At 44.5% G+C, this 26,278-nt stretch overlaps 1 protein-coding gene across 10 annotated transcripts in view; it reads left to right on the top strand.

Annotated features, from left to right (window-relative positions):
• LOC109908815 (protein scribble homolog) overlaps positions 1-26,278 on the top strand; it is a 125,613-nt gene that overhangs the window by 46,007 nt on the left and 53,328 nt on the right. For all 10 annotated transcript variants that reach the window (XM_031796184.1, XM_031796186.1, XM_031796183.1 and 7 more), the window contains exons 2-12: positions 7,421-7,538; positions 16,072-16,150; positions 17,131-17,220; positions 17,510-17,566; positions 19,380-19,443; positions 21,346-21,420; positions 22,372-22,516; positions 22,859-22,977; positions 23,146-23,345; positions 23,702-23,868; positions 24,366-24,493. In XM_031796184.1, the coding sequence (XP_031652044.1) occupies positions 7,421-7,538; positions 16,072-16,150; positions 17,131-17,220; positions 17,510-17,566; positions 19,380-19,443; positions 21,346-21,420; positions 22,372-22,516; positions 22,859-22,977; positions 23,146-23,345; positions 23,702-23,868; positions 24,366-24,493 (1,242 nt within the window). The remainder of the gene's footprint in view (positions 1-7,420; positions 7,539-16,071; positions 16,151-17,130; positions 17,221-17,509; positions 17,567-19,379; positions 19,444-21,345; positions 21,421-22,371; positions 22,517-22,858; positions 22,978-23,145; positions 23,346-23,701; positions 23,869-24,365; positions 24,494-26,278) is intronic.

The following is a 26,278-nucleotide window of genomic DNA, read 5'->3' as shown; positions in this document are numbered from 1 at the left end:
GGCCCCACTCGCCAAGGAAATGTAGCTCGCTGGTTCTCACTGATGTGCCGGCTTGTCCTACTGATGGAGTTAGGGTACCACACACGTACAGAGTTGTATTTGATTTACGTAAAGAGGTGTGTGTGTGTGTGACTGCAGGGGACGGAGGAGGGATGTTTTGGGGTGTCCCTTTTTCATGGACCTGTTGTCCTGACATTGGCACACTAATATGGCTAAATGAGAGCCAAAGAACACAAAACATGTGTTTAGGTAGTAGACCAGGTTAACCTCCACTAGAAAACACTTTTTCCTGTTTCATGTTCTCTGACTTGACTCAGGGTTGGGAGTTTTATGTGCGAGCTGGCCGCTAGGTTCAGCCGATATTATGATAGTATCGTCTATCGAAGACTATTGACAGACATTGAGACGTAACAGACAATAGTTTAGCCTTGGGAAGCGCATGGCAAGGCAGCATTCCCAGTAATCTGCCTATTCATATGTGCTATAGCCTATTTCAATAAATAGCATACAGTGGGGCAAAAAAGTATTTAGTCAGCCACCAATTGTACAAGTTCTCCCACTTAAAAAGAAGAGAGGCCTGTAATTTTCATCATAGGTACACTTCAACTATGACAGACAAAATGAGAAAAAAATATCCAGAAAATCACATTGTAGGATTTTCTATGAATTTATTTGCAAATTAATAAGTATTTGGTCACCTACAAACAAGCAAGATTTCTGGCTCTCACAGACCTGTAACTTCTTCTTTAAGAGGCTCCTCTGTCCTCCACTCATTACCTGTATTAATGGCACCTGTTTGAACTTGTTATCAGTATAAAAGACACCTGTCCACAACCTCAAACAGTCACACTCCAAACTCCACTATGGCCAAGACCAAAGAGCTGTCAAAGGACACCAGAAACAAAATTGTAGACCTGCACCAGGCTGGGAAGACTGAATCTGCAATAGGTAAGCAGCTTGGTTTGAAGAAATCAACTGTGGGAGCAATTATTAGGAAATGGAAGACATACAAGACCACTGATAATCTCTGTCGATCTGGGGCTCCACGCAAGATCTCACCCCGTGGGGTCAAAATGATCACAAGAACGGTGAGCAAAAATCCCAGAACCACACGGGGGGACATAGTGAATGACCTGCAGAGAGCTGGGACCAAAGTAACAAAGCCTACCATCAGTAACACACTACCCCGCCAGGGACTCAAATCCTGCAGTGCCAGACGTGTCCCCTTGCTTAAGCCAGTACATGTCCAGGCCCGTCTGAAGTTTGCTAGGGAGCATTTGGATGATCCAGAAGAAGATTGGGAGAATGTCATATGGTCAGATGAAACCAAAATATTACTTTTTGGTAAAAACTCAACTCGTCGTGTTTGGAGGACAAAGAATGCTGAGTTGCATCCAAAGAACACCATATCTACTGTGAAGCATGGGGGTGGAAACATCATGCTTTGGGGCTGTTTTTCTGCAAAGGGACCAGGACGACTGATCCGTGTAAAGGAAAGAATGAATGGGGCCATGTATCGTGAGATTTTGAGTGAAAACCTCCTTCCATCAGCAAGGGCAATGAAGATGAAACGTGGCTGGGTCTTTCAGCATGACAATGATCCCAAACACACCGCCCGGGCAACGAAGGAGTGGCTTCGTAAGAAGCATTTCAAGGTCCTGGAGCGGCCTAGCCAGTCTCCGGATCTCAACCCCATATAACAAAGTATTGAGAAAGTTTTGTTATTGACCAAATACTTATTTTCCACCATAATTTGCAAATAAATTCATTAAAAGTCCTACAATGTGATTTTCTGGATTTTTTTTTCTCATTTTGTCTGTCATAGTTGAAGTTTACCTATGATGAAAATTACAGGCCTCTCATCTTTTTAAGTGGGACAACTTGCACAATTGGTGGCTGACTAAATACTTTTTTGCCCCACTGTATGTTATATAGGCCTAAAAGAACACAAGATAGAAATGTATGCTTGACAGAGTGGAGAATCCCACCAAAAAAGCACTAAATGTCCTGTCAGAAAATCTTGTTTTGCTCGCTCTGTCGGATGCATGGGCCTTACAGGCTTAAACTATTCATTTTTTGTAACAAACACTCCTTAACTATTCCATTGTCTCGCAATTCGATATGAATAGGACTGGGCTCAAAAAAGTTGCTTGAACAGCCTAACATGAATTTAAAAAATATATCAATTTTAAGCTTAAGAAAAAAATCCATGCAGTGCTGAAAGAACCCTGAATAGTAGGCTATGGGCCTGGTCCCTAACGAGAAATTCCCCCCCACACATGCAGTTTGAAGGGATGCTTGGGACTCGGGTTGCTTGATCTTTTTTTCTGTAGCAATTTTTTACAAATCGCTCAAGGGCCATGGTAGATTCCTCTGTGAAGATGACGTCATTGAATGTTTCGCCAGCTTTGATCCATGCCTGGGCCTGCAGGACGTGCTTATTAAAGGAGCAATAAAACTGGCTTTCTTTAGACTAGTTGAGTATCTGGAGCATCAGCATTTGTGGGTTCGATTACAGGATCAAAATGGCCAGAAATAAAGTACTTTCTTCTGAAACTCATCAGTCTATTCTTGTTCTGAAAAATGAAGGCTATTCCATGCGAGAAATTGCCAAGAAACTGAAGATCTCGTACAACACTATGTACCACTCCCTTCACAGAACAGCGCAAACTGGCTCTAACCAGAATTTAAAAACGAGTAAGAGGGCCCGGTGCACAACTGAGCAAGAGGACAAGTATATTAGTGTCTAGTTTGAGAAACAGATGCCTCACACATCCTTAACTGGCAGCTTCATGAAATAGTACAAGCAAAACACCAGTCTCAACATCAACAGTGAAGAGGCGACTCTGGGATGCTGGCCTTCTAGGCTGTGCTATCATAATTGCAAAAGGGTTTTCTAAAATGATAAACTTGGATTAGCTAACACAACGTGCCAGTGGAACACAGGAGTGACGGTTGCTGATAATGGGCCTCTGTATTCCTATGTAGATATTCCATAGAATCTGCCGTTTCCAGCTACAATAGTCATTTACAATATTAACAATGTCTTCACTGTATTTCTGATCAATTTTATGTATGCATGTACAGTTGAAGTCAGAAATGTACATTAAAACTAGTTTTTCAACCACTCCACAAATTTCTTGTTAACAAACTATAGTTTTGGCAAGTTGGTTAGGACTTCTACTTTGTGCATGACACAAGTCATTCTTCCAACAATTGTTCATAGACAGATTATTTCACTTTTATAATTCACTGTATCACAATTCCAGTGGGCCAGAAGTTTACATACACTAAGTTGACTGTGCCTTTAAACAGCTTGGAAAATTCCAGAAAATTATGTCATGGCTTCAGAAGCTTCTGATAGGCTAATTGACATAATTTGAGTCAATTGGAGGGTGTGCCTGTGGATGTATTTCAAGGCCTACCTTCAAACTCAGTGTCCCTTTGCTTGACATCATGGGAAAATCAAAAGAAATCAGCCAAGACCTCAGAAAAACAATTGCAGACCTTCACAAGTCTGGTTCATCCTTGGGAGCAATTTCCAAACCCCTGAAGGTACCACGTTCACCTGTACAAACAATAGTACGCAAGTATTAACAGCATGAGACCACGCAGCCGTCATACCGCTCAGGAAGGAGACGCGTTCTGTCTCTTAGAGATTAATGTACTTTGGTGCGAAAAGTGCAAATCAATCCCAGAACAACAGCAAAGGACCTTGTGAAGATGCTGTAAACAATTGTTGGAAAAATTTCTTGTCATGCACAACGTAATGTCCTAACCGACTTGCCAAAACTATACTTTGTTAACAAGAAATGTGTGGAGGTGTTGAAAAAACAGTTTTAATGACTTCAACCTAAGTGTATGTCAACTTCCGATTTCAACTGTAAGTATAACGTGCCATAGAATTCTGCCGCAGCCCGCAAGCTGTGCCGCAGTACGACGCAACTTTAAAGGAAGAACCACGGTATATTCCAATAGCCTAAGAAGGTACGGTTGTCCTAGGCATAGGCTAATCTCAATCACAGCTTTATGAAACAATGGCTTATTACGAGCGGAGGATGAGGCAAATAAAGCTATTATTATCCACTTCTGAGGAAGGTGAACTTTGTTTCTATCGAGCCCGTGATTTATAGCCTAACTCACAACGGTATGAGAGCCCGTTCCTCATCGGTTCAGTGTCACTTTGCTCCATCATGTGCGCGAGACACACACACGTTCCATCCTGAAGCTCAACCAAAAAGGAATATTCCAAAAGATTTGCCTGCACTTAGCCTCTGCCCAGGCTTTCAACAACATTATCTTTTGTCATGATTCTTCCAGTCGTAGCATGCGATTTGGCGCAATAGCCCAATGGTGCTTTAACAGAATTTATTTGTTTACGTTTTGCCAATAGGGTGTGATACCATCGTTTATGAGTACATAATCAACATAGCACAGAAGTTGACATGGTCAATCCCGACTAGCCACTCTGCAGCAGACTGAATGGCCGTCTTTGTCAGTGGGGCATAATCGTCCATTCAGAGGACTGATTGTGTTACATGGCCTGCTATCGCTGAGCTCTGCAGACACTGGTTGTGTCCCAAATTGCACCCCTAAGTCTGTATGTAGTACACTAAAATAAATGCTCTTAATGGAATAAGGTGCCATTTTGGACAAACCCTCTGAGAGAAGGGAAGGGGAATATATTGAGGCTTTAATCTAAATTGGTATGGTCTGGCATGGAGAAGTTCCCACCCCCCTTCTCTCTGTTTTGGGGTCTCCTATTGTTTTCCTGACTCAAGTGGTTGGTATGGGAATGCTTAAGCAAATGTCTCTGTCTCTGCCCATGAACTTACTTGACTCCTGTTGAATGTCTGTCTGTCTGGTTGGCAGAAAACGACCCTGAACTTGAAGACCTCTCTGTCTGTGTGTGTGTGTGGGTCAAATCAAATATTATTTGTCATATGTGCCGAATATAACAGGTGTAGACCTTACCATGCAATCCTTACTTGCAGGCCCTTAACCAACAATGCAGTTCAATAAATAGTTAAAATATTTACTAAATAAACTGAAGTAAAAAATAAAATAAAAAGTAACACAATGTAACAATACAGGGGTACGATACAATGTCGAGGGCTACAGGTTAGGTGTGTGTGCGCACCTGTGTTTTGTGTGTGTATGGGTGCGTAAATGTGTGTGTGTGGAGGTCCTCCTGCTCTAGGGTAAACGCTTGTGCCAGTGGTGTGCGGCTGCTTTCTTTGGGCCCGGGGCGTCACAGACAGTGAATCCCAAACAACCCCCTCGCCCCGACCAACTTGCTATCAACTCCATTTTCGGTTTATTGTCCCAGCTCAAGGGGCGAGGGGAAGGGGCTGATTTGGGTTTCATCCAGTCCCCTGGCTCCTATTTTCTCTTCCTGATACCAGTCACCTGACAGAGCCACCGTAAGCCACCACAACATCTCTCTCTCTGCCACACATTATCATACACACACTCTCACACGCACAAACACTCCTAGGGGAGAGAGTGCAGCTCACCACCCGACCCCAGCCAGATACAGAGGAATCGTGTGTCAGTGAAGAGCAGAGCTGCAGCATCGTTCGTCCGTCTGGCAGTGTAATTGTAGAGCTGTCTCCTAGCATGTCATATTGGTTGTGTCCCAACTGTCACCCCATTCCCCTATATAGTGCTCCACTTTTCACCAGAGCCCAATGGTGCCTGGTCAAAATTAGTGCACTGTATACGGAATAGGGTGCCAGTTGGGACACATACATTGTCTTCTCCGCTGCTGCCTGTCGGACAGGAACATTACAGCACGCTGGACAAAGGAAGTCCTTGATTTACTCTATACGCCTCAGAACGTTTATGCAACTTCCCCCTAGAGACAGGAATATTGCAGTGGAATTGCAAAACATCTTGATTGGTGGGAACCAGTTAGGAATTTACGGGATTTTCACGTTAAGCAAGTCAAACTGTTGGGTTTCGTGACACGCAAAGATCTGCCTTTCACTCAAGGGCATCCAAGATGTCACTAAGTTGAGTCTGTCTAGGTTGACTTTGGGTTCAGGCTTCATGTCCTCTGACTGCTCGGAATGCGCTCTGATTCTGAATCATGGATTCCTGTTTAAGAATCTGAGTTCGCTCACTTTGTCCTCATTGCCCCGCTACCATAGATGGCTGGGATGTTTACCTGCAAAACCGATGTGCGTGCTCCCGAGAGGCTGGAAACAGACAAGGTTGATTTACAATTATAAGATTATGTCAACTATATTTTGCCTCAATGTTTATTGAAAACACATACATTCACACAATAAGGTACTTGTTGTCTCTCAAAGACATTGTTACTGTTGTTGGTTAGCTAGCTAGTGGATTTTAGCCATATTAGCATAGATGTGACATGAGTCAACGCACCTCAAAACAAGGCATGGCATCAAGAACAAGATACAAGTCGCTGAGTCAAGCCGCCTATGATTCCCCACACGGCATCTTCTTGTCATTGTTGCTCTCTGACCCTTCAGAATCACAGCACAGCCTTTTGCCTATGCAATGTGCGCACATCATTGTCGTTACGTTGTCAGGCAACCCGTCTATGGTGTCTGAGTGTGTTATTACTATGATTCCCTCATTGCCCTGGCGGACCAGAGTAGGACGCTGGCCCTCTGTGGCTGCAGTGGGAGGCTTGAAAAGTTAATGGCTGCATAGTTTGGGACCCGTTCCCTGTGCCAGCCTTCCAGGCTGTGTAGCTAGCAGCGGAGGATACACCGTCAGCCCGTCTAGCCGCCCGGTCTTGCCTGCTGGAGGTGTGTTCTGAATCCAACAACCAGCCTCTTGTGAAAGTACTTGTTAGGAGAGCTCTGCTCAGGCTGTGCTATCCAAAGCCACTTTTGGGGGGGCTGCTGTTGCCATGGTGATACAAGGAGGGGTTTAGGGATGTGTTGATGGAATTGAAGTAAATATTTTTGAAAGATGTAGGCCTGCCCTGGTAAACCTACAGGGATATGTGTGTAGTTCTGTGTGTGCAACCCATAGCGTGCTGATGTCTGCCGTGTGTTTTGATGGAGTGGAGGGAATTGAGATGCGCTGATTGTTTATCTAAATTGCATGTGAGCATGCACTGCATCAAAAGTTCAACACTAACTTTTCTGGTAAACAGCACGACATAGTTGATTTATCCCAACCTTTTTGCGTTCACATGCACCCTCGATCAACTTTTTGATCTCATTGACAAATGTTGAGTCTAATGTTTGGTTACAGCATAGGCTATGTGTTGCAGATGGGAAGTGTCCTAACCCAGTTGAGTTTAGATATGCCAACGCTACGAAATGGCTTGGTGATGTCATTTTTCAATGCTGTTATTTATTAAAAAGCTGACGTGTTTCCACCTCAATCGCTCTTTGTCAAAGCTGTGTTGTCCTAACCCAGTGTTCCTCTGTCTCTTTAGCCTTTCTTCAGACTTCTGAACTTGCGGAAACTGGGTCTGAGTGACAATGAGATCCAGAGGCTCCCTCCTGAGGTGGCCAACTTCATGCAGCTGGTGGAGCTCGACATCTCCAGAAACGGTACGTGCGCTTGAACACACACACACAAACAGGGGGTCTGGCGGTCTGCGGCCCCTCTGCTGGGGTCAAAACCAGCATACAGCAGACGTGCGTGCAAATTACCACCATAAACAGACACCAATTTTAACCCCCCGGTAATAAATGTCAAATTCTGAATAACATCCCTTACAGAGAACCAACAAAGTAAGACCTAGAGCAAAAACCTGCATTCATGGGCAGGCGAGCTTAACAAAATACAAGCAAGCAGGCAAAAGTCTAAATAGACCAATAGAAACTAGGGCTGTCCCCGGCAAAATAAAATCTTAGTCGATCGAGAGTCATCTGTTCTTTCCAATCGATTGGTCGAAATGTAAAACGTGTTTTTCCATATATAAACACCTGTGTTCTAATAAAAACTTTGCTGGTAGAAAATATCCTGATATACATAAATATCTTATGAAACACATTTGCTACGCATGGGGGTTTGTTCATGTTCTTCAATCGCTCTGGCTGTCTGCAACAAACGTGAAACATTTTATCAACTATAATCTGGGTAGGCTACGGCCCGGCAGCTCGCGCTAGCTGCACCATTGAGCTCCGGACAGACACAGCTGTACATTCGGGAAGTATTCAGACCCCTTCATCCTTTCCAAATTTTTTTAATTTTTAAATTAATTTAATTTTTTAAAAGTAAAGCCTTATTCTAAAATGGATTCAAATGTTTTATTTCTTCAATCAGCAATATAGACACAGTACACCATAATGACAAAGCGAAAACTGTTTTTTAGAAATGTTTGTATATGTATAAAAAAAACTACTGAAATACTACATTTACATAAGTATTCAGACCCTTTACGCAGTACTTTGTTGAAGCACCTTTGGCAGCGATTACAGCCTCGAATCTCCTTCGGTATGATGGTACAAGCTTGGCACACCTGGATTTGGGGAGTTTCTCCCATTCTTCTCTGCAGATCCTCTAAAGCTCTGTCAGGTTGGATGGGTCGCGTTGCTGCACAGTTATTTTCAGGTCTATCCAGAGATGTTTGATCGGGTTCTGGCTGGGCCACTCAAGGACAATCCACTCCTGCGTTGTCTTGCCTGTGTGCTTAGGGTCGTTGTCCGGTTGTAAGGTGAACCTTCCAAGTCTCATAGCAAAGGGTCTCAATACTTACAGTACCAGTCCAAAGTTTGGACACACCTACTCATTCAAGGGTTTTTATTTTTTACTATTTTATACATTGTAGAATAAAAGTGAAGACATCAAAACTATGAAATAACACACATAGAATCCAAAATGTAACCAAAATGATTTTAATCATCAAAATATATTTTATATTTGAGATTCTTCAAAGTAGCCACCCTTTGCCTTGATGACAGCTTTGCACACTCTTGGCATTCTCTCAACCAGCTTCACCGGGAATGCTTTTTAACAGTCTGGAAGGAGTTCCCACATATGCTGAGCACTCCTTAGGTGCATTTCTTTCACTCTGCGGTCCAACTCATCCCAAACCTTGCCAATTGGGTTGAGGTCGGGTGATTGTGGGGGACTGATGCAGCACTCCATCACTCTCCTTCTTGGTCAAATAGCCCTTACACACTGGAGGTGTGTTGGGTCATTGTCCTGTTGAAAAACAAATGATAGCGGGGACTAAGCGCAAACCATATGTGACCGTTGCTGCAGAATGTTGTGGTAGCCGTGCTGGTTAAGTGTACCTTGAATTCTAAATAAATCAGTGTCACCAGCAAAGCACCATCACACCACCTCCTCCATGCTTCACGGTGGGAACCACACATGCAGAGATAATCCGTTAACCTACTCTGCGTCTCACAAAGACACGGCGGTTGGAACCAAAAATCTCAAATTTGGACTCATCAGACCAAAGGACACATTTCTACCAGTCTAATGTCCATTGCTTGTGTTTCTTGGCCCAAGCAAGTCTCTTCTTATTGGTGTCCTTTAGTGTAGTGGTTTCTTTGCAGCAAATCGACCATGAATGCCTGATTCTCCTCTGAACAGTTAATGTTGAGATGTCTGTTACTTGAACTCTGTGAAGCATTTATTTGTGCTGCAATTTCTGAGGCTGTTAACTCTAATGAACTTACCCTCTGCAGCAGAGGTAACTCTGGGTCTTCATTTCCTGTGGCGGTCCTCATGAGAGCCAGTTTCATCATAGCGTTTGATGGTTTTTGCGACTGCACCTGAAGAAACGTTCAAAGTTCTTGAAATGTTCCAGATTGACTGACCTTCATGTCTTAAAGTAATGATGGGCTGTTGATTCTCTTTTCTTATTTGAGCTGTTCTTGCCATAATATTGACTTGTTTTTTTTTACCAAATAGGGCTATCTTCTGTATACCCACCCCTACCTTGTCACAACACAACTGATTGCCTCAAACGCGTTAAGAAGCAAATAAATTAAACAAATAAACCTTTAACTAGGCACAGCTGTTAATTAAAAGGCATTCCAGGTGACCTCATGAATCTGGTTGAGAGAATGCCAAGAGTGTGCAAAGCTGTCATTAAGGCAAACATGATGACCACACTGCTCGCGTCGCGTGCAAAATAAATGTACACGTTATTCAATCATTGCACTCACACTGCGCTAAAATAGAGGTTAGGTTATAGGTTATATTTGTGATGCTCAACAAGCTGCAAGTCCGGCCTCTCCCATCTCCTCATTGGTGTTTAGGAGCATATACACACGTGGGTGATTGAAAGATGAACTGACGTCCACATTCCAGTCGGTTGTAGTAATGCACCGTAAAGTTGGCTGCCAACCTCCATATAACGTCCAAAGACGTAAAAAAGAAGCCAGAGTAAGGAGGAGAGATGACGAGGAATTCGGTTTACCGATTTATCTGAGGATTAATTTTCGGAGTAGAGGACCTTGTGAATTTCAGGTAAAATGACAACCCAATATTTATGTCCCTGGAAAAATAGCTAGCAACAGCAAGCTGCCTTAAATGTTGAATGCTTTTCGACCTGTACCCAAATTTAATATACCGTAATTTCCGGACTATAAGCCGCTACTTTTTTCCCCACGCTTTGAACCTCGCGGTTTATACAATGGCGCGGCTAATTTATGGATTTTTCCCGCATTCACAAGATTCATGCCACCAAAAAACTACGCACTGTCACATAATGTGACGTAAATCGAGCGCGCTCAAACTTCCCATCATTCTGATTACGGTAGTCATTTTGTCACCCTCATCATGGCAAAGACACGGAGAAATGCATATGATGGAGCTTTCAAGTTGAAGGCGATCGATCTGGCTGTTGGAAAAGGAAATAAAGCTGCTGACAGCGTGGAGCATTGTCAAAAAATCCACTATCATCAACGGGTTTCGAAAGGCTGGACTGCTGCGTGTTGAAGAGGGCAGTGATCCAACATCGGATAAAGCAATTCTGAGGCTATTCAACTCCGACACCGAAGGACATGACTTCAGTGGTTTCAGTGCACAGGAGGAGGAAGATAGTGACCAATGACTTTCTTGGTAGGCTACTGTTTACTGCTATTTTTTACATTTTTGTTACAAGCCGTGTTTCTTTAAAGCCAATTTATTTTTGTTACAAGCCGTGTTTAGTTTAAAAGCCTATTTATTTTTGTTACAAGCCGTGTTTCGTTTAAAGGCTGTGTAAAGTTCATTTGTTTCAATGTACCGGTAGGCACCTGCGGCTTATAGACGTGCAGCTTATTTATGTACAAAATACATATAATTTTTTTATTCAGTGGGTGCGGTTTATATTCAGGTGCGCTTAATAGTCCAGAAATTACGGTAATTGTTTCTGACTTTGTTTTGATATTTCAACATGTGTGTCCTAATCGTGTCTGGTATGGGGGTACAAAATCAACAGCGCGATGGTGCAGGTGCACGTCCGGTTTGGTCAGCATGAAAGTGTGGCTACTTTGAAGAATCTCATATAAAATATATTGTGATTTGTTTAACACTTTTTTGGGGGGTTACTACATGATTCCATATGTGTTATTTAATATTTTTTTGTCTTCACTATTATTCTACAATGTAGAAAATAGTAAAAATAAAGAAATACCCTTGAATGAGTAGGTGTGTCGATATCTAAGGAAGTCTCGAGCTGAGTGTAGTGGTACCTGAGGTAGTGTGGTCTCCAGCTTATCATGAGATACATGAGATACTTCTTCCTAGAGTTTTCATATGTATTTTTCGTAGCTGTTTTACATACCACCACAGTCAGAGGCTGGCACTAGACAACATTGAATGAGCTGTATTCCGCCATAAGCAAACAAGAAAACGTTCACCCAGAGGCGGCGCTCCTAGTAGCCAGGGACTTTAATGCAGGGAAACCTAAATCCATTTGACCAAATTTCTATCAGCATGTTAATGTGCAACCAGAGGAAAAAGAACTCTGGACCACCTTTACTCCACACACAGAGACCCGTACAAAGCTCTCCCTTGCCCTCCATTTGGCAAATCTGACCATAATTCTATCCTCCTGATCCCTGCTTACAAGCAGAAATTAAAGCAGGAAGCACCAGTGACTAGATCAATAAAAAAAGTGGTCAGATGAAGCAGATGCTAAACTACAGGACTGTTTTGCTAGCATAGACTGGAATATGTTCCGGCATTCCTCCGATGGCATTGAGGAGTACACCATATCAGTCATTGGCTTCATCAATAAGTGCATCGATGACTTGTCCCCACTGTGACCGTACGTGCATACTAGAGGTCGACCGATTAATCGGAATGGCCGATTAATTAGGGCGATTTCATGTTTTCATAACAATCGGAAATCGGTATTTTTGGGTGCCGATTTGCCGTTTAAAATAATAATACAAATTATTATTATTATTATTATTGTTTTTTTTATACCTTTATTTAAGTAGGCCAGTCAGTCAGTCAAAAACACATTTTTATTTTCAGTGACGGCCTAGGAACGGTGGGTTAACTGCCTCGTTCAGGGGCAGGACGACACTTTCACCTTGTCAGCTCGGGGGATCCAATCTCGCAGCCTTACAGTTAACTAGTCCAACGCAATAACGACCTGCCTCTCTCTCGTTGCACTCCACAAGGAGACTGCCTGTTACGCGAATGCAGTAAGCCAAGGTAAGTTGCTAGCTAGCATTAAACTTATCTTTATAAAAAACAATCAATCATAATCACTAGTTAACTACACATGGTTGATGATATTGCTAGATATTATCTAGCGTGTCCTGCGTTGCATATAATCTGACTAAGCATACAAGTATCTGACTGAGCGGTGGTAGGCAGAAGCAGGTGCGTAAACATTCATTCAAACAGCACTTTCGTGCATTTTGCCAGCAGCTCTTCGTTGGGCGTCAAGCATTGCGCTGTTTATGACTTCAAGCCTATCAACTCCCAAGATGAGGCTGGTGTAACCGAAGTGAAATGGCTAGCTAGTTAGCGCGAGCTAATAGCGTTCTGAGCCTTGGGGTGGTTGTTTCCCTTGCTCTGCATGGGTAACGCTGCTTCGATGGTGGCTGTTGTCGTTGTGTTGCTGGTTCGAGCGAGGAGAGGGACGGAAGCTATACTGTTACACTGGCAATACTGAAGTGCCTATAAGAACATCTTTTAGTCAAAGGTTAATGAAATACAAATGGTATATAGGGAAATAGTCCAATAATTCCTATAATAACTACAACCTAAAACTTCTTACCTGGGAATATTGAAGACTCATGTTAAAAGGAACCACCAGCTTTCATATGTTCTCATGTTCTGTTGTGGACGTCAGTTCATCTTTCAATCACCCTTACATAGCACATATTGCACTTTTACTTTCTTCTCCAAGACTTTGTCTTTGCATTATTTAAACCAAATTGAACATGTTCCATTATTTACTTGAGGCTAAATATTGAGGTATTATATTAAGTTAAAATAAGTGTTCATTCAGTAATGTTGTAATTTTTATAAAACACATTTTTTTTATTTGAAATAATCGTCCAATTAATCGGCATTGGCTTTTTTGGTCCTCCAATAATCTGTATCGGTATCGGCGTTGAAAAACCATAATTGGTCGACCTCTAGTACATACCCCAACCAGAAGCCATGGATTACAGGCAACATCCGCACTGAGCTCAAGGCTAGAGCTGCCGCTTTCAAGGAGTGGGACTATAACCCGGAAGCTTATATGAAATCCCTCTCTGCCCTCCGATGCACCATCAAACATGCAAAGCGTCAAAACAGGACTAAGATCGAATCGTGGCAGGGCTTGCAAACCATTACAGACTACAAAGGGAAGCACAGCCGAGAGCTCCCCAGTGAACCGAGCCTACCAGATGAGCTAAACTACTTCTATTCTTGCTTTGAGGAAAATAACACTGAAACATGCATGAGATCACCAGCTGTTCCGGAAGACTGTGTGATCACGCTCTCCGCAACAGGTCAACGTTCACAAGGCCGAGGGGCCAGACGGACTGCAAGGGCCTGTACTGTGAGCATGCGCTGACCAACTGGCAAGTGTCTTAACTGACATTTTCAAACTCTCCCTGTCCGAATCTGTAATACCAACATGTTTTTAGCAGACCACCATTGTGCCTGTGCCCAAGAACAATAAGGTAACCTGTCTAAATAACTACCCACCCATAGCACTCACATCTGTAGCCATGAAGTGCTTTGAAAGGATGGTCATGGCTCACATCAACACTATTATCTCAGAAACCCTAGACCCACTCCAATTTGCACACCACCTCTATTGCACTTCACACTGCCCTTTCCCACATGGACAAAAGGAATACCTATGTGAGAATGCTCCTTGCTGTCCCCAGTCCACCTGGCCATGCTGCTGTTCCAGTTTCAACTGACCTGAGCCCTAGGACCATGCCCCAGGACTACCTGACATGATGACTCCTTGCTGTCCCCAGTCTACCTGGCCATGCTGCTGCTCCAGTTTCAACTTCCACCTGACTGTGCTGCTGCTCTAGTTTCAACTGTTCTGCCTTATTATTATTCGACCATGCTGGTCATTTATGAACATTGAACATCTTGACCATGTTCTGTTATAATCTCCACCCGGCACAGCCAGAAGAGGACTGGCCACCCCACATAGCCTGGTTCCTCTCTAGGTTTCTTCCTAGGTATTGGCCTTTCTAGGGAGTTTTTCCTAGCCACCGTGCTTCTCCACCTGCATTGCTTGCTGTTTGGGGTTTTAGGCCGGGTTTCTGTACAGCACTTTGAGATATCAGCTGATGTACGAAGGGCTATATAAATAAATTTGATTTGAATTTGATTTGAATGCTATTCATTGACTACAGCTCAGTGTTCAACACCATAGTGCCCTCAAAGCTCATCAATAAGCTAAGAACTGACGGGCCGCCCCCAGGTGGTAAGGTTAGGTAACAACACATCCACCGCGTTGATCCTCAACACAGGGGCCCCTCAGGGGTGCGTGCTCAGTTCCCTCCCTGTTCACTCATGACTGCAATGCCAGGCACGACTCCAACCCCATCATTAAGTTTGACGATGACACAACAGCGGTAGGCCTGATCACCGACAACGAAGAGACAGCCTATAGGGAGGTCAGAGACCTGGCCGGGTGGTGCCAGGACATCAACCTCTCCCTCAACGTGATCAAGACAAAGGAGATAATCATGGACTACAGGAAAAAGAGGACCGAGCACGCCCCCATTCTCATTGACGGGGCTGCCGTGGAGCAGGTTGAGAGCTTCAAGTTCCTTGGTGTCCACATCACCAACAAACTAACATGGTCCAAGCACACCAAGACGGTCGTGAAGAGGGCACAGCAAAACCTATCCCCCCTCAGGAGACTGAAAAGATTTGGCATGGGTCCTCTGATACTCAAAAGGTTCTACAGCTGCACCATCGAGAGCATCACTTGCCAGGTGTGGCAACTGCTCGGCCTCCGACCGCAAGGCACTACAGAGGGTAGTGCGTACGGCCCATGGCATCACTGGAGCCAAGCTTCCTGTCATCCAGGACCTCTATACCAGGCGGTGTCAGAGGAAGGCCCTAAAAATTGTCAAAGACTCAAGCCACCCTAGTCATAGATTGTTCTCTCTGCTACCGCACAGCAAGTGGTACCGGAGCGCCAAGTCTAGATCCAAGAGGAGCTTCCACCCCCAAGACATAAGACTCCTTAACATCTAATCAAATAGCTACCCAGACTACTGTATTGCCCCCCTCCCCCTTTTACACCGCTGCTAATCTCTGTTGTTATCATCTATGCATAGTAATTTTAATAACCCTACCTACATGTACATATTACTTCAACTAACCGGTGCCCCCACACATTGACTCTATATACAGCGGGGGTACCGGTACAGTCTCGCTATTGTTATTTTACTGCTGCTCTTGAATTACTTGTTACTTTTATCCCCCCCCTTACAAATCAATGGCAGAAGTCAATTCCGCCCTTGATTGTTTACGTCAAACCGATCTCAAATGGTTTCTCATTTTGCAACTTCGCACGAGCACACACAATGGAGATAGTATTTTCTCTCTCGTGTCCTTGGTGTACATATCATATAGCAGGTGACAGGAAAAGCAGTATACAGTATTGTTATATCTGTGCTCCCCCTCTCTAATCTCTCTCTCTGTCCACAGACATTCCTGAGATCCCTGAGAGCATTAAGTTCTGCAAGGCATTGGAGATTGCAGACTTCAGTGGAAACCCCCTTTCCAAGTTAGTGGATCAGTCCAGTACCACCTCTCTCTCTCTCTGCTGTTGCCATTGTGTTTTTTGCCTTTGAGATATATGGGGGAGTTCACTGTCATATGTGTGCTTTGTGCCATGTTGTGATTATTTCCTTTTCATAATGGCCAGAAGATAAACAGCTCAAGACATTGAAACAAATGTGCAACGAACTGTGCAGGTAGTTGTTGCCCAGATGTGTCAAAGGCTCAGAGCAGGCCCTTTCTCAGTATTAGATTATGTACAGTACATGAGCAAAACACCTGGAGGATAACAAGGCTTTGTGAGGCTACAGTATGCTGTTCTCTGACCTTGAAACTACATTAAAGGCCCAGTACAGTCAAAAGCGTGATTTCCTGTGGCCATATTTCCACACTGCGGTTGGAATAATACTGTGATATAGTGAAGTGATGATAATGCCCTTTTAGTCTAAGAGCTGTTTGAAAAGACTGCCTGACAGTTCAGCCTGTTTTGGCCTGCATGGTTACGCCACGGTTAATTAGTTAATAGACCAATAAGAAAGCGTTCCAAGCCTCTCTGCTAATATAAGCTAGTTTTCAGTTGTCCCCTCCCCAGAAATGATAATATATTGAGGAAAAAACGGCTGTATTGTACCTTTTAACATGGCGTTTAAGTATACTGTAGAAGTGTAATGCTTTTGGCGAGGCAAACCATCTCCCTGCTTTTACTTCTCCTATAGAATAAGAAAGGAACTGTTGGCAGGAGTGGTGATGGTGAGTGCTTTGACAGATGGATCTGGCCACTTACGCTGCGTCCCTAATGGCACCCTTTTCCTATATAGTGCACCACTAAAAAAGTCCACTATGACGGGAATAGGGTGCTATTTGGGATGCTGCCATAGGCAGATGAAGCAGCTGTTCCAAGTGCTTCAAGGGCTGGTGTTAAAGGGCCATTTTCTCTGTGTTTCTCTCCATCTGTTTTCCCCTCTCCCTTTCTGTCCTCATCACCAGATTGCCTGATGGTTTCACTCAGCTCAGAGGGCTCGCCCACCTGGCACTTAATGACGTGTCATTGCAGACACTGCCCAACGACATAGGAAAGTAAGTGCACACACACGCACCAACAAAATACGCAGACCAACCACCTTGCATGCATGGGTGTTTGTAACCAACTCCGACACAGGTTTCCTTCTTACTCTAAACATTCAGCCTCCTCGTTCTGTAAAATGACAGACCTTGGTAAAGGCATAATTACATGACACAATGGGTTCTCAGACAGACTAACTGCGTGACCGGTTGGACGAGACCAATCGCCATGCAAAGTTAACCAGGGCCTTCAGACTTAACTCCTCCTCCTCTTCTCTCGTGCTCTCTTCCCTCTCTCCTGCAGCCTGGCCAACCTGGTGACGCTGGAGCTCAGGGAGAACCTGCTCAAGTCCCTGCCCACGTAAGTGCCCTCTTCAGCCTGGCATAGTCCCAGCCACCCTCCATGCTAGGGAAGGTGGTTATTTCCTAGAAAGGAGACCTTGATGATATGACTGGTGATTTGAAGCACAAAGTCCTCTCTAGTATATCTGTTCACTAGCAACCAACATTATTTGCTCTCTTCACTATGGATACAGTTGTTGTGAGAGGGACAGACTGTAAATGTGTGATTTGCTGAATGACCAGCTTGTCATGTGTGTGACTGTGGGAATGTGTCAATGATTGGGCGTGATGGTTTAGTCTGACAATCAGTTAGTCTATCTGGTCCAGACTGTAACAGTCCAGAAGTCGCCTTCAAATACATTGTTGATGTATTTATATATTATAAATACAGTGTGCTTTTGGAAAGTATTCAGACCCCTTTTGGGGTGGCAGTGGTTAGAGTGTTGGACTAGTAACCGAAAGGTTGCTGGATCGAATCCCCGAGCTGACAAGGTAAAAATCTGTCGTTCTGCCCCTGAACAAGGCAGTTAACCCACTGTTCCCCAGTAGGCTGTCATTGTAAATAAGAATTTGTTCTTAACTGACTTGCCTAGTTAAATAAAGGTTCAATGTAAAATAAAAATTACTCAGTACTTTGTTGAAACACCTTTGGCAGCGATTACAGCCTCAAGCTTGGCACATCTGTATTTGTGGAGTTTCCCCCATTTTTCTCTGCAGATCCTCTCAAGCTCTGTCAGGATGGATGCGGAGCTTTGCTGCACAGCTATTTTCAGGTCTCTCCAGATATGTTCAATCGTGTTCAAGTCCGGGCTCTGGCTGGGCCACTCAAGGACATTCAGAGACTTGTCTCGAAGCCACTCCTGAGTTGTCTTGGATGTGTGCTTAGGATCGTTGTCCTGGTGGAAGGTGACCCTTCACCCCAGTCTGAACCTTCTCCAGAGCACTCGGGATAAAGGATCTCTCTGTACTTTGCTTTGTTCATCTTTCCCTCAATCCTCTGTCTCCCAGTCCCTACCACTGAAAAACATCCCTGCAGCATGATGCTGCCTCCACTATGATTCACCGTAGGGATTGGTGCCAGGTTTCCTCCAGATGTGACGCTAGGCATTCAGGCCAAAGAGTTCAATCTTGGTGTCATCAGAACAGAGGATCTTGTTTCTCATGGTCTGAGCATCCACAAAGGCCCTTTTCCCCCGATTGCTCAGTTTGGCCAGGTGACCAGCTCTAGGAAGAGTCTACGTGGTTCCAAACTTCTTCCATTTGAGAATGATGGAGGCCATTGGGTTCTTGGGGACCTTCAAAGCTGCAGAAATGTTATGGAACCCTTCCCAGATCTGTGTAATTCCTTCGACCTCATGGCTTGGTTTTTGCTGTGACATGCACTTTCAACTGTGGGACCTTTATATAGACAGGCGTGTGTCTTTCCAAATCATGTCCAATCAATTGAATTTACCACAGATGTACTCCAAGTTGTAAAAACATCTCAAGGATGATCAATGGAAACAGGATGCACCTGAGCTCAATTTTGAGTCTCATAGCAAAGTGTCTGAATACTTATGTAAATCAGGTTTTTCTGTTAATAAAAAAAAATTCTAAACCTGTTTTCGCTTCGGCATTATGCAGTATTGTGTGTTGGTTGATTATGAAAAAATGTAATACATTTTAGAATAAGGCTGTAACGTAACAGAATGTGGAAAAAGAGTACTTTCCGAAGGCACTGTATATTCACAACGCTGAGTGAGTTTCAATGAGACCGTGTCGTCTGAGTGTGCAGTAGTCCCCATTACATCAGTGTTTTCTATGATTTATTTGTGTTTCTCTCGCTTATCCAGGTCACTCTCTTTCCTGGTGAAACTGGAGCATCTGGACCTGGGCAGCAATGAACTGGATGTGTTGGTAAGAACAAGCTCTAAATAGAACTCTGTTCCCTATATTGTGCACTACTTTTGACCAGAGCCCAAGGGCCCTGGTCCAAAGTGGTTAACTACATAGGGAATAGGGTGCCATTTTCAACGGAGACGCTATGTAAAGGATGTGTGATATACAGCATGACGACAACTCACATTCTCAACATACGTGGGGGCCATAGAAATATACGCACCCTTGACCCTGGTTTATGCTGTACCACAAAAACACGCCTTGCATTCAAGCTGGTTAGATATACAGCTCATAGGACATGCCACACAGGATCGTACACCCTGGATGTCCAGCAGGGTTGGGGTACAGATTTTCATAAACCCAGAGACCCAACATTCCGGGAACGCTTGTGAAGTAGACTTTGCACACCAGACCGGGGTTTAGGGTTTGAGAAGTCAATGAGAAAAGTAAAAAATGATTCCTTTGTTGTTTTTTCTAAAGGCACAACATTCAAACCAATGTTTTAAGTAGGTGAACATGTCATTACTACAAACTTGTAAAAGTGTCAACACTGACACTTTTACATTTTTGTCAATAACAACTTTATTGAAAGAGCTTTTTAATTTGACGGCCTGTACATGTGGAGTTTAGAGCGAGATGACCGTTCGACCCGATTACGTGTTTCTGCGAATGAGCTGTGATATCGCCTACAACCGTGATCAGGGATTTCTATTGGACAACCGTTTCTACTTATCTTCGTACTAAACCATCTTTGGTTGGTCAATTTGAATTGAAGTCGGTAATTTCAAGAAGTGATTTGATTTTAAAATCCAGAAAAACTTGACATAGCTTCTCCTTTTCTGTTTATTGAGAAGAGAATTGAATATAGATGTACATTATTTATTCGTGGGAATTAAAGTTTACTTCCTGAATTGAATGCCTTCAATTTGAGTTGACCCCAACCCTGATGTTCAGCACGTGCGGGCGTGCGTGAACACACACACACACACACACACACACTACCCAAACACCCTTCTTACATTTCCCCACCACAAGCACCCATCTAACCCACATATCTAGCCCACAAACAAACACAATGGCTTGGAACTGGTCTGTTGGACATTAGGGCCCCTGTGTACTATGAATGCATCCCACGTTGCACCCTATTCCCTATATTGTGCATTACTATGGTCCCTGGCCAAAAGAAGTGTACTATGTAGGGAAAAGGGATGGGGCCCTGGTCAAATGTCGTGCGCTCCGTAGGTAATATGTTGCCCTTTGAGTCCTGCTTCTTTTAGCATGGGAACGCCTGCCTGGCTAGTCATCTCAATGTACAGGGTAAATAATGCCTGTTGAGCCGACGGGCGGAGGCTGAGCAAACAACCAGACGTCATGTTGCCGCCTGCCTGTCATACTGCACATTGCTCATCCCTCCCAGGCATGCTAGTCTTTTAATGTAATGCGTCACTCAAATACAATCTGGGGTCATTTTACAGGAATTGTTTTCTGGGATTGATTCCCAATGGCTTTTTTGGAGCCCAAATTAATTGCGCCTCGTTTTAAAACATTGAATTCGGTGCAGGACACAGTCTAGGGCAAGCATCTTGGTTTGGATAAAAACATGCTTTCCCCCCCCCCTGTGTGGTTTGTGGGCATAGCGAACAGGCACAGTGTGTGGGTGTGTGTATATGATTGATTGTCTGGTCAGGTGAATCTTGCCCCTTCCCACAGCCATTTGGGGACTCCACCAGCGCGGTGGTATTTGGGGCGTATGATGCGTGTTTATGTAGACGCCCCCTCTCCCCTTCCCAAATTATGCATATTTAAGTACAGTGGAGGATGCATGTTTGTTCCCACTTGCTCTAGAAGCAGAGCAAAGACAACTTTGGGCCCTTTGTTTACCTTTCTTTTCTCTTTTTCCCCTCCCTCTGACTCTAACAGCCGGACACACTTGGTGCTCTCCCTAACCTACGGGAGCTGTGGTTGGACCGCAACCAGCTCTCCTCTTTGCCACTAGTGAGTACGGTCCTGGCTTGGCATCCATGCCCTTATTCGCTTAGAACCAGAACATTGCTCAGTATGATATAGGCTTGGGCGGTATACCTTATACTGGGATATTTGGAAGTAGCCACGAGATGGTTTTTCGTTACCGTTGAAACAATTTCTTTGGTGTTTTATTTGTATACATTTGAATATATACGTTTTGAAGTAAATACCTGCAGTCAACTTGTGCAATACGTTAGGAGATAAAGAAGATTGTGTCATTCATTTTCCCGGAAGTCCCCAGTCATGTGATTTTTGTTTACAAGCACACAAATAAGAGACCAGAGCCTTGTGAGTCACTCACTGTTGTGCAGCACGCGCCAGGGGATCTAGTTACAGTATGGAACTCACAACTCAGTGTTTGCCAGCTAGATACTGTATCCAGATACTGTATCTTATACCTATTAAGTAAACTGTGCTAAATGCTCTGCAGTTGAGCATTTGGTATGCTATTTTAGTAGCTAGTTAGCTTACTAGCTCAGTGGTTAGCTTCTTCCAAAATCAAGCTTTGTTTGGAAACAGCAGAGTCCCCTCCTGGATCAAGAGCCTTGCTGTCTAGCGTTGGTTTTGTGCATGCAGCAAACTGTTATTAGTATTGAGTTACTTGTATAACTTTATAAGCCGGGACATCTGTCCTGTAAATACTTTAGGTCAGAGACTGAATAAAATGTTCGCAATGTGCTTGTTAGCATTTAGTTCGCATTCTCTAAAGGATTGTACTTGTTGGCAGTTGGGTTTGAAAATAGCACCCCTTGTGTCCAGTTATGAGTATCTCCGTATGGCACAAGGTCGGTATGGTAATCTGGATACTGCCGAAGCCTAGTATGAAACCTACCACATACATTTCAGTGGGAGTATTCACACTAAAAACGACATTGCTTTGTGTGTGTGTGTGTGTGTGTGTGTCTGTCTGTCTGTCTGTAGGAGCTGGGGAACCTGCAGAGACTCGTGTGTCTAGATGTGTCAGAGAACCGACTGGAGGAGTTGCCCTCAGAGCTCAGCGGCCTGCTGGCCCTCACTGACCTGCTGCTCTCACACAACCTCCTGGAGGTGGTCCCCGACAGCATAGGTGAGGGAGAGAGCGGGGGAAGGAGGTAGATGGGGAGAGAGAGGGAGGAAAGGTTGCCTGATGGCATTCGCTGTTCCGTTGTACGGTGACTTATTCACCTGAACTGATTTACACTGATTTACACAGTAGCTTCATTGTCAGAGTTTTTCAAAGTACTTTGTCAAGGTGTGTGCTTTTTACCAAGTACTGTTGAATTAGACCCATGGACATTGGGCATTTTCATTGCTTGGATGTAATCGAAGGTAATGCACTGAAAACCATACTGCCCCCTACTGGGGAAATGATGCATATAAACTGACTCAAAGGCTTGTGACGGTAATTGACCTGGGTCGTGTTCATTAGGCTCTCTGAAGCAGCTGTCCATCCTGAAAGTGGACCAGAACCGACTGACCCACCTGAGTGACTCCATAGGAGAGTGTGAGAACCTGACGGAACTCGTACTGACCGAGAACCTCTTACAGGTACATTTTTAGAACCACAGTTCGCTGGCTCAGAACAAATGTACAGAACAATATGTGCCTTGTCCCGAGACTCCCGGCCTTGTCCTTTCAACATCCCCCTTGAGATGCATAGCTTTAAACATCCATTCAATTTGACATTTTTTATTGTTGCGCGTTTTTATTCAATAGACTCTGCCTCGCTCGCTGGGCAAGTTGAAGAAGCTGACCAACTTGAATGTGGACCGCAACCGGCTGGGCGACGTGCCTGATGAGCTGGGTGGTTGCGCCAGCCTCAACGTGCTCTCCCTCAGAGACAATCGCGTGGCCAAATTGCCCGCTGAGCTGGCTGACGCCACTGAGCTTCATGTTCTGGATGTGGCAGGGAACAGGTAACCCTTCTACACCCCATATAGTTCCCGTAAATCACTGGTGTTGGTAGACTTCTCTCCTGTAATAACATATCTAGTGACTCCACTTCTGAAGTAGTCCGAGCTTCTCTTAACCCTTTATCAAGTCTTTTAGTCTAATAATGATATAATAATACAAATATTAATAATGACATTTTTTTTCCCTCAAAGTGACTTAAAGTAGTGCATGCATATATTTTTATATGGGTGGCCCCAGCAGGAATGGAACCCACAATCCTTACGTTGCAAACGCAATGTTCTTCCAACTGAGCAACACCGGACTATTCTTCAGAATAAAACGTTCCATATGATTTGTCCATGTTGTGTGGTGTCCCCAGGTTACAGAACCTGCCGTTTGCCCTGGCCAACCTCAACCTGAAGGCCATGTGGCTGGCAGAGAACCAGTCCCAGCCCATGCTCAAGTTCCAGACGGAGGACGACGAGAGCACCGGGGAGAAGGTGCTCACCTGCTACCTGTTGCCCCAGCAGCCCTCCCCCAGCCTGGGTGAGTTGGCCCTACACCTACCTCCTGGTGGACATCATCATCCTCCTCCTCTCTCACATCTCTATCACACTCCATTCTCCATCTCAACTTTTTCCTGCGCTATTCACTATTTACCAACTGAACCCGAAGTCCTCCTTCAAAGCATATCCTCTTCCCTTTCCTTCCTCTAACATAGGAGCTACACTGGGGTGTTGCAAAATCAGTCTGTTTTTTATTTATTTTTAACCCGTGACGCTGGAAACTTTTGGCCAGCGCGAGCAGGTCGCAAGCTACCTTATCAAGTGTGAGCTGTGTATCGAAATCTTGAAAATAGAACCCGAGTGCAATTTTGCACCGAGCAGCACATTCCTCTCCCAGAGTCCTTCTTGCTCTCCTGTCACTCTCAACCCAAATGTTCTTAAGATGTTCCCATAACACCACAACGATGACCGTTTCAATCCCCTAAAGGGATTATCCTGTAAACTGTTTTTGTAACCCAGGTCCCTGTCTCCCTACAGAGAACCTGCTGCAGAACAGTGTGGACGACAGCTGGATAGACAGCAACCTGAACCGGGTATCCGTTATCCAGTTCCAGGAGGAGACCACCAAGCAGGATGAGGACGATGAGGCGGCTGCAGAGCGCAGGGTAAGACTACTAATATGTAAATGCAGCACAAAATGAAACGTCCTCTCACTGTCAACTGCGTTTATTTTCAGCAAACTTAACATGTATTTGTATGAACATAAGATTCAACAACTGAGACATACACTGAACAAGTTCCACAGACATGTGACCATCAGAAATGGAATAATGTGTCCCTGAACAAAGGGGGAGGGGGGGGTCAAAATCAAAAGTAACAGTCAGTATCTGGTGTGGCCACCAGCTGCATTAAGTACTGCAGTGCATCTCCTCCTCATGGACTGCACCAGATTTGCCAGTTATTGCTGTGAGATGTTACCCCACTCTTCCACCAAGGCACTTGCAAGTTCCCGGACATTTCTGGGGGGGGAATGGCCCTAGCCCTCACCCTCCGATCCAACAGGTCCCAGACGTGCTCAATGGGATTGAGACCCGGGCCCATCGCTGGCCATGGCAGAACACTGACATTCCTACCTTGCAGGAAATCACGCACAGAACGAGCAGTATGGCTGGTGGCATTGTCATGCTGGAGGGTCATGTCAGGATGAGCCTGCAGGAAGGGTACCACATGAGGGAGGAGGATGTCTTCCCTGTAACGCAGAGCATTGAGATTACCTGCAATGGCAACAAGCTCAGTCAGATGATGCTGTGACACACCGCCCCAGACCATGACGGACCCTCCACCTCCAAATCGATTCCGCTCCAGATTACAGGCCTCGGTGTAACGCTCATTCCTCCGATGATAAACGCGAATCCGACTATCACCCCTGGTGAGACAATACCGTGACTCGTCAGTAAAGAGCGCTTATTGCCAGTCCTATCTGGTCCAGCGACGGTGGGTTTGTGCACATAGGTGACGTTGTTGCTGGTGATGTCTGGTAAGGACTTGCCTTACAACAGGTCTACAAGCCCTCAGTCCAGCCTCTCTCAGCCTATTGCGGACAGTCTGAGCACCGACGGAGGGATTGTGCGTTCCTGGTGTTACTCAGCCAGTTGTTGCCATCCTGTACTTGTCCCGCAGGTGTGATGTTCGGCTGTACCGATCCTGTGCAGGTGTTGTTACACGTGGTCTGCCACTGCGAGCACAATCAGCTGTCCATCCTGTCTCCCTGTAGCTCTGTCTTAGGCGTCTCACTGTACGGGCATTGCAATTTATTTCCCTGGCCACATCTACAGTACTCATGACTCTTTGCAGCACACGCAGATGAGCAGGGTCCCTGGGCATGTTTCTTTTTGGTGTTTTTCAGTAGAAAGGCCTCTTTAGTGTCCTAAGTTTTCATAACTGTGACCTTAATTGCCTACTGTCTGTAAGCTGTTAGTGTCGACTGTTCCACAGGTGCATTAATTGTTTATGGTTCATTGAACAAGCATGGTGAACAGTGTTTAAACCCTTTACTATGAAGATATTTGGATTTTTAGGAATTATCTTTGAAAGACAGGTTCCCGAGAGTATACAATACATCAACAGTGCTTTATGAGGAGCTTCGTTCATGTGACTCGTGCACTGCACCAACCAACACGTTTTAAAATGAAGCGCTCTATTGTTGGTTCATAACTTAGCTTCCTTTCATTTTCCTTTCCATTCTGACAGGGCATGACAGGGTAAAGTAGTATGGTGGAGAGAGATCCAGTCAGAAAATCAATAGCAGACTCCATTCCAGTCATAGTTTCGGCATCTCGGTCTTTGAGTTTCCTTGATTCAGTTTGTTGTTCTTTTCTTGTGTCTAATTTATAGTTTGCAAAATACTTTTAGAGGCGGGCTCCTCCTTGTGTGTCTGTAGATGAACTGTC

Source organism: Oncorhynchus kisutch, linkage group LG18 (genome assembly GCF_002021735.2).
Source record: "Oncorhynchus kisutch isolate 150728-3 linkage group LG18, Okis_V2, whole genome shotgun sequence".
NCBI lineage: Eukaryota > Metazoa > Chordata > Actinopteri > Salmoniformes > Salmonidae > Oncorhynchus > Oncorhynchus kisutch.
Note: the sequence above shows the minus strand (reverse complement) of the source record. Positions and strands in the feature narration are given on the sequence as shown.